Source organism: Phymastichus coffea, unplaced genomic scaffold (assembly GCF_024137745.1).
Source record: "Phymastichus coffea isolate CEN01 unplaced genomic scaffold, Cenicafe_Pcof_1.1 PCOF00001, whole genome shotgun sequence".
NCBI classification, from domain to species: domain Eukaryota; kingdom Metazoa; phylum Arthropoda; class Insecta; order Hymenoptera; family Eulophidae; genus Phymastichus; species Phymastichus coffea.
In genome coordinates, this window is record NW_026706812.1 from 3,452,004 (window position 1) to 3,466,499 (window position 14,496).

At 33.5% G+C, this 14,496-nt stretch overlaps 1 protein-coding gene across 3 annotated transcripts in view; it reads left to right on the forward strand.

Moving 5' to 3' along the window:
• LOC131662819 (1,4-alpha-glucan-branching enzyme) overlaps positions 1-14,496 on the forward strand; it is a 588,019-nt gene that overhangs the window by 251,165 nt on the left and 322,358 nt on the right. For all 3 annotated transcript variants that reach the window (XM_058932788.1, XM_058932779.1, XM_058932770.1), the window contains exon 2: positions 1,498-1,667. In XM_058932788.1, the coding sequence (XP_058788771.1) occupies positions 1,574-1,667 (94 nt within the window). In that variant the 5' untranslated portion in view covers positions 1,498-1,573. The remainder of the gene's footprint in view (positions 1-1,497; positions 1,668-14,496) is intronic.

Here is a 14,496-nt window from a genome sequence, read left to right on the forward strand (position 1 = left end):
GTTAATTCTGCTACTATGTTTTGTATAGCAAAACTTATTTATATGATGCTAATTAAAATAGAGGTAGCTTCGTATTATCATTTTCTACTAGCAAGATTTTTTACCTACCTCTTCACAGTTATGGTAATAATAGTATCTTTTAATTTTAATGCAAGTAGCCAAATATCTCAGTTATATGTCGGATCTTTCAAAATAATACAGCTTATTGAGTAACACACACATACACATACACACACACACATTCACGCTAGTTGAATAACATAGCGTGATAGTTTAATACACTACCTTCCGGGTAAATAGTTTGTTGGTATTTAATTTTATGATAACCTTTACTAAAATTAAAATTAGATGAAAAATAAAAAATTTATAATTAGCTCAACTCCGTGCCTAGTTCTAAAAATAGCTCTATGAAATAATTTAAAAAAAGAGGTCCGTTATAAGTACTCGTAAAATTTCAAATATACAATGGTTCAATATAGTTACATCATTTATATATATTGGACTATTTTTAGGTTATATGTCGAATAAACTATTTCATAATTCAGATTCTTATTTGTTTATACCAAACACTTAGTATAACTAGGAATATCCTGATATATTATGAAGCGGAATTGCGACATTCAATACCTAACATATTGTAATAAAACCCATGTAGCCGCTAAACGCAACCGATCTCGGGATAAATGATAATCTAGTAAACGATGTTTAGGTTAGAATAACCGTACTCTATTATCATCATTTGCTACGTAAGAACGAAGATCTTACGTTGATATCTGCTTTTATTCAAGAAAAGTAAAAACGTAGAAAATCACGACAGACAATTCTAATCTTGACGTGCACGCGCAGACAATCTATCATGTGATCTTTTCTAATGGTCACGCACGTATGTTGCTCTTGATTGTTTATTTATCCCGGTATACTTTTCCTGATTTGCTACTGTCTTACTTTACGCGTCTTTGTTAGACTTGAAGTACGATACTATATTCTTGACTCTCCTCAAACATATAAAAGTGGATATTAAGCGATGTGGAAGATATAAAGGGGAACGACTAAATGCGCTAACAAAATGGTAATTGACAATTCCAAAATCAAAGATATCGTTTAGAATAATGCAAACATAATACACGATTATCAACTATGTAAAGTTAAAGGCAAAAACTCTTTCGTTTGCGATACGACGTTTCATACACCTAACTTCATTATTTAATGTACATGTAATTCACTTAATTCTAATATATATTCAATTTTTGCGGTAACCTTGTTTCTACCACTGACAAACGTTTATGCACAACATGATAATTTTATTTTTCTTTATGCAAGTAAGTAAAGTTCAATCTGATTAACTCTCGGATTGTGCAAGATATCTTCATATTAATTGATCTAAGCTTGTTATGTTGTATGCATAAACATCAAAATCCATAAAAAAATTCAACAGTTTTCCCCTTATCTTCATTTTTATTGATGAACCTTTTCATACATTAACTTACATATTTTTAGATACGCTTTATTTAAAGATTACCTGGAAAAAATTGAAACAGGAGAAAAAGATTTAGATTCTTTTTCAAAGTCATATATGAAGTTTGGCATCCATTTAAATGAAGATAATTCCGTATCAATTAAAGAATGGGCACCAGGAGCGGAGCAAGTTTTCCTAACAGGAGATTTCAGTAAGTAAATGTATTTATAAACAGTTTATTTCTATCGATATATCATCTTGGGACAATGAACTGTTGTTGTGTAACGGTCCAATCTGATTTGTCCCTTTTCCTACTGTAAAATAGCAACCCGTCGTGCACGAGAAAAACTAAAGAAAAGCGGTAATTGAGCGAAGGCGCTCTTCTCAGATACATGTAAATGTGTTAGGGCATTATTTATTCAATTTTGCAAAAGCACTTTTTAGTCAATTTTGATGCGCTAATCTCGAATTTCATGTTATTATAGTCATTAAATATGTATTTGATAGTTTAAATTAATTTACAAGTAAATAGTGTTAGTCATTTTGCGACAAATAATTATATTGCTAATTCGAATATACAATTGCGTTCGTAACGTATTGAAACAGAGAAACAAGAATTTGACACTTTGATAACTAATTTTTCACTGACAATGAGTTATCAATAAATAAAAAATTTATAATTTATTTAAACAATTAAAATTGCGTTTCTAGATAGCGATTCGACTGTATATATCTATAAAATTAATGATAATGATTGTTACCAATTTGCTGATTTTTAAATGGCTAAAAGAGAAAATTACAAATTCGTTTTTTAGTTATTATTCAAAACTGGATAATTAAATTAATCGTTTTTGTTTTGAATAATATTCCACTAATCACAAGCGATTTTTTGATGTAAAAATTTTCCGTAAATTTATTGTAAATTTTGTGTAATTTAAATATTAAAATTATATCACTTATAACTTCAGAGTCGCGATGTCGCCGTCAAGCGGTGCGGAAGTGCAACCGCCTGACGCATCATCGCTACATAAGCATTTCAAGTGTCATCCAAATACAAAAGTAGGAGCAGTTGTGTGTTTAGTATGTGGAAATTTCTATCATAGGAGTGAAATAGTAGCAAAAATCAATGCAGGAAATGCAATCAAACTAATAAACAGCTCATTCATAATATGCCAGGAGCATCCAAATTTTGCACTAACATCAAACTTGCCATATGGGGACTTAAGTGAATAAGCTAGTGCTTTCATAACACAATTCAAACTTGTAAGCAGAGAGGAAATAAAATAAGAAATACTAAATGAGCTCGTGCATGAGAAACAAATAATGAATGAAAATGATGAACATATGGATTTAACACAAGTAAGTGAATTAGATGAAATACAACAACTAAAAGCTGAAAATAACTTATTGAAAGAACTCTACAAAGAAACAAAGGAAAAAAATGAATTACTAAATGAATTTCTCATCAAAGAAAAGCAAAATAGGAATGAGTTATTAGCAAAAGAAAAGAAAAATAAACCAAATAACATATTTAAAAATTCATATGCAGAAACATTGAGTTTACCAAAGGCTAAGTCAAAAAAGGTACCAAGACTTATTATCAAACGAACTAATAAAAATGATACCACTAATTTAGAAAATACCGTAGCTCATTATCTTATCAAAGATAAAACAATACAAACAAAAAAAATTAAAACAGTAAATAACGATACTGTCATAATTAACTGCATGAATGAAGAGAGTATTAACACTATAGAAAAAACATTACACAAAAAAATACACACGTTTGCTAAAATTGAAAAAGAGCAAATTAGGAAACCAACTGTTAAAGTTACTGGCATCAGCAAATCTTTCACACAAAATATGCGAGACATTGAGTCAATATAAACCAAAGAAATTTCCACAATTATGATGACAAAGGTAAAGTAATACACACATACACTAATGAGAAATTGCAAACTATGACAGTTATAATGGAGGTATCAGCTAATTTGTACAAACACATTAGAGAGAATAAAAGCAGACTTTTTGTTGGTTGCCAAAACTGCAAAGTCTATGACATTATAAATACAAGCCCTTATTATAACTGTGCTAGGTTTGGACATAGTGGGAGCAAATGTAAAAATGAAGCCACGTGTTACAAATGCGGCGGTAATCACACTGGTAGTCAATGCAACAATAAAACACAAACATGTCCTAATTGCACATACCACAATACTAAATACAAAACTTGTGACGGAGAATCTCGGCTAGGCCGATCTCGTCCGTTTAGCTCTCGCAAATGTCCGTGCGCCGCGCCAGGCTGAGAGGGTGTACGTTTGGCACACACACTCATGCTTGGACCTTTTGTTTGCGAGGTGCTGAACACGGGCTGAGCTGACTGCTGGAGCGACGCAGATGGCGCAGAAGAAGAGAGAAAGAGAGAGAGAGAGAGCGCGCTCGAATTGCGGATCGCCGCGGAAAATTGGAGAGTCTCTGCTAGGCAATGAGCAGAGAAAGTCGCGCGCGCGGATAAACCGGAAGGTCACGGTTTTTTCCGGGTTGGCCTCGCGACCTCGCCGACGTTTTGTTCATTCCGGAGACACGCCCGGTGCGCGGACGAGTGATAGAGCGTGAGGCTGGGTCGCGCCCAGCCGTGTTCCACAAGATACCCGGCACCGGTGCGTGCGGGTAACCGGCGAGGTGCGCGGGCGAGCGCGCGAGGAACTTGACGTGCTGCAGCGCCGAGCAACGAGGAGGCGGCAGAAACAACGAGCAACGGGTTGAGATCGAGGTAGCAATATTGCGGAGCGAGCGAGAGGACGAGCCAGAGGACAGATAGCGGCGACAACAAATATACCAGCAATACGGTCGGGAGCATACCAGTGACGTCACGGTGCAGAGCGCTCCAGCCGTCGGAGAGGCTGAAGGTCGAGGTCGGTGCCGTACTTTTCTCTTGTCTCTCTCTCTCTTGCATGTTTGGGCGTCAGTCTATGGTTGGTAGCACAGCAGACCTGCTGGCTACTCGTTAATAGCCTATGCGCGAAAAGTGTTTGTCGGGCATTTGTATAATATCTAGTTTTTATAAGGGAATCGGCAGGCTGACCAGCCACCGATTCACCTTCGCGTTCGCGTTTGTTATTGTACCGCTCGTAGTGTGTAAGTCCGAGGTTGCCGTATTGTAATCGTTTGTTGACAATTAAAGACCAGCGTATTAATCCGCTGTTGTGTTTATTCGCCGCTGTATCACTCCTCATCCCGACTTCGAATCTGTGCGTTTAACGTGTTTATGCTCGACGCGTTATTCAGTCGTGGGAACGTCTTTTGCTTCCCGAATCCCCGAATAAATAATTTGTGCGGACGGTCGCGAGCAACCCAGACGGGTACGGCCGGATTTCTCCGTTACAAACTAAATTTGATACTAAACACAGTGCAATTGACAGCCAATCTTGTGAAATTTTAAAAACAAAAATAAACAAATACATTGAAATGACGGACTACCCCATAATGCCAAGACACCAACGCTACTTCGGAAAAATAGAACACCCGGCTGCAGAAAAACCAACAATTAACGTCCTGCTCTATCAAGCGGTGCATCATTATCGTCATTAGCCTCCATATCCTCGCTCAACTTACATGGTAACAATAATACGAAATACAAATAAAAATGCATCCCATCGATGAAAATATTAGCAACGAAATTATTATTAATAACACTGATGAATTAAATGAGCACATAATAACAGAAAAGGAAATTATTATCTGTGTTAATATCAGAAGTTTGAATGCCAATTACACCAAACTTCTAACATTTATAAACAACCTACAAAAAAAACCAAGTGTTATAATATGTACTGAAACATGGAATTTACAACATTTCCTAGTCTTCAATATTGAAGGATACAGTATGTACTATAACAATAGTAGTATTTAAGGCTGATGGCGTGGTGACCTATATCAGAGACGACATAATTGAATCAACAGAAATAATTCAAATACAAAATTTAAAAATCTTACAAACTACAATACAGTTAGAAAATGAAAAAACTATACTGTTAGCAGCTATATACAGATCATATGACCTACACAAACCACAATTCATACAATCGATCAAAACATACATAACTCAACACATAAAGAAAAAAAATTCAATATTAATAGGCGATTTCAACTGCGACATTTTAAGCCAAGATCCTTGGGATCAAGAATTCTTGCAAATGTTAATGGAAAAAGGACACCATCCAGGATTTAATACGTTTACCAGACCTTCGCTGGACAACAACAACAGTGGAACATGCATTGATAATTTTTTTATAAAAATGGAAAATAACGCATACAAAACTTTCAACGTCAACACTCCGTTCAATGACCATTATCCACTAATAATGGCGTTGCAGAACCAAACAAAAAGCATAAATCACTCACATAATAAAAAACAAATTAATTACCGAAAACTTCAACATATAGCTCAAACTATAAATTGGAATGAAAATAGTGAAACTAATGATACAAATCAATCTATCAATAACTTAATCATGAAAATACAATATTGCCTTAAACAGGCAGAAAAGAAAAATGTTACGAACAAAACTATTAATAGCTTGAAGCCAAGAAAAAAATGGATCACCAAAGGCATAATAAACTCATGTAAAACTAAAGAAAACCTATATATTGAATGGAAATATAATCCTCACGATACAACAAAAAAAAATAACTATAAAAATTTTATCAAAATTTTAGATAAGATAATTACAATAGCAAAAGAAAATTACGATAAAAAAATCATAGAAATGGTGCAACATGATCCTAAGAAATTATGGTCAGTTGTCAACAACAAACTAGGGAGAAATACTCAAAATAACAAAACTATTGATTACATCACGGACAAAAATAATAGAATCACCAATCCAGAAGAAATTGCAAACAAAATGAACACATTTTTTTGTGAAATTGGAACGGAACTTAGCAATAATATAATACAACCGCAAAATGCAACGCTCAACCTCCCAAAAATAAACCCGAAAACAATATTTTTAGATTTTACAAATGAACAAGAAGTAAAGAAAATAATTGGCAGACTAAAAAACAAAAAAGGAGGAGTTGATGGAATTAATTCATTATTATTAAAATCATTAATTCGCTACGTATCTGAACTACTTGCACTTGCTGTAAATAAGTGCATTATTAATGAAACTTGGCCTGATGCTTTAAAAGAAGCGGATATTATACCAATCCACAAATCAAAAGAAAAACATTTAGCAAATAACTACAGACCTATTTCTCTAATCTCCAACATAGCTAAAATCTTTGAAAAAATAATACATAGAAGAATTCAATCTTTCATTGACAACTGTAATTTACTTTCCACAAATCAATTTGGCTTTCGAAAAAACAGAAGCACAAAACATGCACTAAATTATATTTCAAACAACATTTATGAACAATTAGATGCAAGTAAACCTATAACAATAACTTTTCTGGATCTTGCCAAAGCCTTCGACACAGTTGACCACAAGATACTGTTACAAAAATTATACAACTATGGTATTAGGGGTAGTGCCTATAACCTTATCAAAAGCTATCTAACAAATAGAAAACAATGTGTAAAGGTAAATAATGCAAGTAGCGATAAACAAATAGTAAAAATGGGTGTTCCACAAGGAACTATACTGGGGACGCTACTTTTCCTACTATACATAAATGATCTACTAACGATACTACCAGAAAAATCCATACTATCTTTTGCAGACGATACAGCAATCATAGCAAAAGGTAAGAATTGGAAAGAAGCTGAAACTAATATGAACAGTTATCTAAAAATAGTGGGAATTTGGCTTGCTCTTAATAAACTATCTTTGAATATAGACAAGACAACGTACATGGAATTTGGAAATTGTCATGACAGTACGCCAAAAAACCTGAAAATTGAAATCTTAGGACATCCAATACACCGAGTTGAAAACACAAAATATCTTGGAGTTACTTTTGACAGTAATATGAAATGGGATTTACATCTACAAATACTATACCAAAAAACAAAATATCTAACATTTGTCCTATATAAGCTATCAAAAATAATGAATACCAGTACATTAAAAATGATCTACTACGCACTCTTTCACAGCATAATGACCTATGGAATTATAGCTTGGAGAGGAGCGTACACAGGTCGAATTAAAGTAATACAAAACTTGCAAAACAGACTACTAAAAATAATCTATAAAAACCAATTTGTGACACATGAATACCCACTTAACTTAGATCAATGCTTTTCATTGGAATCTCTATTATTCCACTACGATACTTTTAAGGACAAATATATTGGAAAAGAAAGAAAAACAAGATTCGCCTCAATCCAACACCCAAAAAGAACACTAACTATCAGCATAAAAAACAGTTATGTAAGAGCAATTATGTTATACAATAAACTACCAAATGACTTGAAAACAATTAACAACACGAAAACTAGGAAAAACAAACTTAAAAAATGGATCAAAGGAAACCCAATATGGCAAATAGATTAAACTGCAAAAATATAAAACAATTAATTGATCTTTATGGTACTCTGTATCCGACATCGGAAGTCCATGAGGATGCAGTAGACCACAACAAATTAATACTAGATATTAGAACATTTATTTGTGCAAATAACAATTGCAATTTATCTCCAGCAAGATTAACAAACATAGAACGTGTCATCTACAAAAGAACCATGAATGCAACAACAGGATATTTCACTACAGCCAGACAGATGCTAAATAGAACATGGGATTAAAATAACAAATCATAAATATCTTTATACAAATTATTAATTAGTTTTAAGTATTAGTATTAGTTTATTAAACATGCCAGACCAGCGCACAGGAAGAAATTCCTCTGCTGGATTACATGTAATGTAATGTAATTGTATATTATTAATCATTATTAATGTATATTTACTCTGGACTTAAATAAATAAATAAATAAATAACTTTAAAAGGCGATTTTTCCTCGAGAAACGATTTATGTTAAAAAACTTGTTATTTCATACTTAATTTTTTAAATCATCAAATTCCAATTTCGATCGAGCCATTTTGCGATAAAACATGTACAAAGTTTATGTTAATTTCGAAAATAGTGTTTTAGGAGCTACCAAGCGTAGAAAGGAGCCAATTTCGCAAGTATAAATTCGCTTGTCGCTGCGGCAAGAGGATTCACTATCCTACCTTTGTTAGCAGCGCGAGCATTGAATCGAAATAAATACTCAGCAATTTCCTGAGACTAATTTCATTATTCAGTGGTTAGCCTGCTAATTCCTTTTCTTACGATATCTAAGCGCTCAACTCATAAGACTCTCTCTTATGAGAAAAAGTAGCTTTAGATATCTCCTGTCTATAAAATCATTAATTGCCTCGAAATAGAATTGAGTGTTTGTTGCGGCACTATCAGGCTTCTCCCCGATAGATGCAACTATACTTAGTTATATTTCAAAACGGCTCATCGAAACAGCGAATATTGTGTTTGCTATTCGGTGAATTTTGAAAGCTCAGTTCTTATACAGTATATGCGTTTTAACTTCTTGCTATTCTCGGAAACGCGATTACAAATATAACAGAAAGAGCCCGAACTATTTATTTGATTAACGCGAGATAGAATCAAACATTACAGTTGCAATTAAAAAAATTATTGTTTTACACATATTGAAAAAATAAGCAGATATATTGTAACAGCTTCCGACGAAGCAAAATCGTAGCTGAGTTTTATTTCTCGGGGCGAAACGTTTACAGAATTATTTTAAGTCGTAAACTCGGGGTACCTGGCGGGAAGGTCGTAAGATGTTTATATAATATTTTTAGAACAAAATAATACCCCTAAAAAAAGCCATTAATCTATAATAGATATATAAAGAAAAATTATTATTCATTCAGAATTGTTAAAATTTAAAAATAACAACGCTACTTCTGTCATTTAACAACTATTCATTTAAATGATTCACGTGGTGTCTAACTGATTGCTTCCAATTCGTATTTTGCTTCTCGTAAAGGAAGCTTTGGTTTCGTGAAAAAAAAGTATCGTTAAAAGTATGATAGAAGTATGTTTTGATGATCGGGGATGTCGAATACGATGTTTTTGGAAAATGTACGTATGTATGTGTGGATGTATGTAAAAATTTATGGTCGGATGTCATCCTGGGATAGCTCATTCGATGCATTTTTATGAAATGAAGGGCGGAAAAATGCATTTACGGTAACTCAGCAAGATTTCAAGGGAAAATTGCTGATAAACTGCTTTTTCAGATTTTTCAAGTCGGGTTTTGGATAATTCCTGGACACGGATCGCTAATAACGCAATACCATACTATTGGGGTCAATAGTGCTCGCCGTCACACGCATTTAAAAAAAACGTACAGCTCTCACGGGTCAAATTTTATGGCAGGAAAACGGAACTACTGAAACATAACTTCGTTTCAATAATTTTGAAGTTGTTAGGTCTGGGAAATGGGGAGCTAAAAAAATAGTCAGTAATAAAAATTATGTATAAAATGGTCGAAGCGCACTCCCATTATAAAACACCATGGGTCATCCTTGATGCCATGACCATCGAAGAAACAGGTTTTCATACTATTTTTATCTTGTTTATGGCACCTGTCCGTAACAAATAATTTTCCATTGACTTTGAATTGTACCTGGAAATTCAATTTCACATTAGTATTAATTCACTGGTAAATCATACTACTGTTCACTCACAATATTGTTCGATAAAGGAAAAGAGAAAAAGAGACGTCTCGTTGTTCGTCTTTAATGATATGCCTTTCCAAATTCGATCTATTCATTTCTGTGAAATGGATAAGTTCCAATAAAGGTAGATATTTTTTACGCGAGTTTCCCGAACTTCATGTGCGTGTATGGTATAAATATAAAAAAATACCACAGTCAAAATCTACTTGTCCTTAATGTATTTATTCTTCTGAGTTATAATAAAATTATAACAAAAAAAAACCATTGTAGAAAAAACCAAAATGAATTCTTTCCTCAAGTCATAGAATTATCGGAAGATTATTTTTAGAAAGAAATGGCTATGATTCTACTTTAAGGCTGTTATCACTACCTCGGACCCAATCATTGCTCTTCCGCAGCAGGCAGGTGTAGTGGCCAGATTGAATTGTATCATCGTGGTGAAAGATGGGACTTTTAATTTTGAAAACTTGTCTACGTGAACTTGAATAAATATAATTGTTTATCACAATTTGTAGATTAACGAAATTATTTAATTTGATTAATTTTAAAATATTTAATTTTGACGGCTGCCCAGCTTCCTATGAAAAGTGTATGAGAAACGTATTAGAAGATTGTTCTCATTAAGATCAACTTTTGTTCTCTGTTCCAATGAGCATTTGCCACAAATAGAACACCGTCTCTCTACTTCCTTCCAACAAGAGAAGTTGAATTCAAAAATTTCATAGAGATTGTATTTTTTTTTTTAAATTTTTTGGTAAATTCAAAATAGCAATCGTATTGCTTTCGTTCGAGGTTCTGTTGTAATTACAATTCTGACAGCGAATATGATACATTAATTTGTGTTCAACTGCTTTTAAGAAAATATTAGAAATTTTACAAATATCAAAAATAAACTCAGAAATATCTTGTTCTTCTACTAAAGAAAACTTCTTTTTGTTTAATTTTATATCGACTTTGTTACGGACATCTATAACATCTAGTTCATTGTCTACATATTTATTATATATAAATGATAAAAGTGGGCATGGGTCATTTTCAATTGCATGATTTCTCAAAATTTCACAATTCAATAACGACTGAACAGTTACATTTGGATAACACGACACTCCATCCATGTTATTTAAACCGTGAATATTCCATCCGTATTCGGGATGTAATGTCTCTATGTTTGATTGGTTGCGATTGCATGATTGGTTAGTTAGAATACGAGTATTTTGCATGATACAATTTTATTTTTTTTCAACATCTAGACTAATGAATAATAGTTTATGGTCGGAAAAAAATTTTTCGTATACTCCACAACGGTAAGGATGGACCATATTATTAACAAATTCGACATTAATTTGGGTGTTAAAATTAGTGGTAGAAATTCCTTGATATAAAGCCCTTATGAAATTTAAAGGTTTTAAAAAATTTTCTAGATATGAATTTTTGGAGTACGTGTCAAAATTAAAATCGCCAATAAAAATTAATTTTATAGAACAATAACTATCAAAAGGCAGTTTTTGAAAGTAACTTTCGAATAATAAACGACAGATAGAAGGTGATTTGTATCCAGTTATTATAAAATGATCAATCACTTGCAACAATAACAAATCAATATGACTAAATTGTTTGTTAACAATTTCATGATAATAAAGATGGTAAATAATTTTATAATTTTTATTTTTCGTTAAAAAAACAGTGATACCTTTTTTGAAATGATATTCATCATCCGATCGAAAAATAATACTGTATCCAGGTATATCGAATGAATCTGTATTGATAGAATTTGTTTCAGAAAATACTAACAAATGAGCTTGAAAATACCATGGATCTTTTAATATGTGACTGGAATTTTTCTTAAAAGAACGAACGTTTTGGTAAATTATAACTAATTCATCAGAGATAATATCATCACAGTAGGCCAGATTTAGACATTTATTCGTCCTTAAATTGTGTAGTTCACATTGAACTTTTTCATCGCTGTTTTTTTTTTTGGAAGATTGAATTTGCCAAAAATATAAAGATTTTTCAATTTTTCACTCTACTAAAAGCAACGTAAAATAAAGATCTACTTTTCATGTGTTTGAATTTAGTTAAATCTATACATGCTTTATCGAGGTTTTGTCCTTGACTTTTATGAACAGTGAGGGCTTCAGCAGGCACAACAGGGAACTGATTTCTTATTACTTGTTTGTTAAAAGTACTTTTGCATATAACCGTAATTTTGATAATCGGAACTAATTTCTTACTTATATTTAACTTCAAGGCAACTTGATTGTATTTCGTACGCGTTTTAATCTCGCTTACTCCCTTCCCGGTGACAGAGAGGGAGAGAGAGAGAGAGAGAGAGAGAGAGAACCAGAAGTATGATTTGGACGCCGGCAGAGTTGGCACGCGTGAGATGCCGCCGATTGCCCGCTACTCAAGGGTTTTTGTGGAGGGGGGGGGGCGCTCGGTGTCCGGCAGTAGACTGCGACAAAGAGTGAGCGTAGCACGCTTTGTCCGCGCCGTCTGATTACTTGGTTTTTCTGTGGCCTTTATAAAGCGAGTGAGATTTGATTCTGCGACGCGTGTGCAACGTGGTGCAGCTGTTTGTCACGAGACTTGTGTTTCAAGAAAGAGTGAACGAGCTACGAGCATCTGTATAACCCAGGGACATCGAGCAGTTTTCCCTCAAGGTTGGTCAAGTTTTTCTCTCTCTCTCTCGTAAGATCGCGTCACCAGTTACCCGCGGAGGATAGAGAGGGTCAGTGATTATGTCGCTCGAGGGCTTATGGAGAAACGTAGAGAATAACTCGTAACCGCCACGCCAGCCGGGTTCCATGAGATTTTCCGCAGGAACTCGCGGCTGCGGTGGTGCGAAAGCGCGATTATTGTCTGGTTGAATTATTGATTAGAATTGTTCGACTGTGTAGATAAATATATGTATTAAACGAATTTGTGAGTGATTATTGTGTTGACCATTCCTGCCTGTTCCTTCTTGCGCGTGTCGAAACGTTGCCTTTCGCTTTCCCCGCGAAGCAGTTTGGCCTTCCGGGCCCCAATCTCTAAAGAATTCGTCGTGTTCTTCGGCAACGGGGGAAAACTCATGACAAACAAAAGATCGTAAAATAGCTTTGCTGGCTTTTTCGGAAATCGTTCCGACGACAGTGTCTACGCATTTAGAAATATATAAAGTGCCGGTAGCATTTTCAATCCTATGCATATTATAAGAGTCAACGAATTCATTTTCACCAAACAATCTAACTACATGATCAGGTACGTCATTTGAATTAACTGAACGAGAATTGAATAATATCAAATCATCGTTGGTCATCTTCCCTAGAACTAAATTATTCAACGCAATAATAAATTTTTTATCATTTTCTTGTCGCATTCTTTTTGTCAATTCAAAAAATTTAAATTCAGATCAAAGGATATTTTCACAAAAAATACTTAATTCACACGTGGAAGGACGACAAAATAAATGGAAATCTTTAACTGGCGGTAATTGATTCAAATCGTCTACAAGTAGAACAGATTTACCACCAAAATTTTCTTTAGTAACCAAATATTCTTTTCAATCTCGTATCTATTTTCGATAGCATAACACTGCTAACCATTGAAACTTCATCAATAATTATTAATTTTAAATGGAAAAATGACTTTCTAATCGTATTAGCTATCTCTTCGGATAATTCAGACATTTGTTTGCAATACTTGGAAACTGGTAAAGCAAATGCACGATGACAGGTGACACCGCCGATCAAGAAAGCAGCTTTACCAGAAGGTGTACATAATAATATTTTTGTATCATCAGTGTTTTCACCTGGAATTTCGTTGAAATGAATTGACATTAATTGATAAATTGTATTGATGACTCTAGTTTTACCCACTCCAGCAGAACAGCTCATAAAAATACGAATTGGCAATTGATTAGTTTTGAAACATGTGCATCATAATTTTTCTTTGTTCAACATACAAACTATCAACCATACTAAATACTTGTTCTTTAGTGGTAATTTCAGGGTTAAAAAATCGAGTAACGGTTGATTTGGTGGTTTTCTTAACTGTCTTGTCAGTTCCCATTTTTTCAAATATATTAACATTATTTATTTAGTTTTTGAGTTAGAAGAAGATTCAGTATCATCAGAATCACTTTCTGAATCATAATTTTGATTTTCAATATCAAATATTAGTTGATCCAAATCATTATTGCCGTATTTACAACAATTGATTTTAACCGATTTAATTTGCTCAAAATTATCGTAAAATTTTTTTTCGCAGTCAGCATTCTCAACTTCTTCAAATTCTCTCCTAAAAGATAACAAAAGAAGAACGTACTCTCTGTAATAGTTAATTTTATCTATCTCATATTAT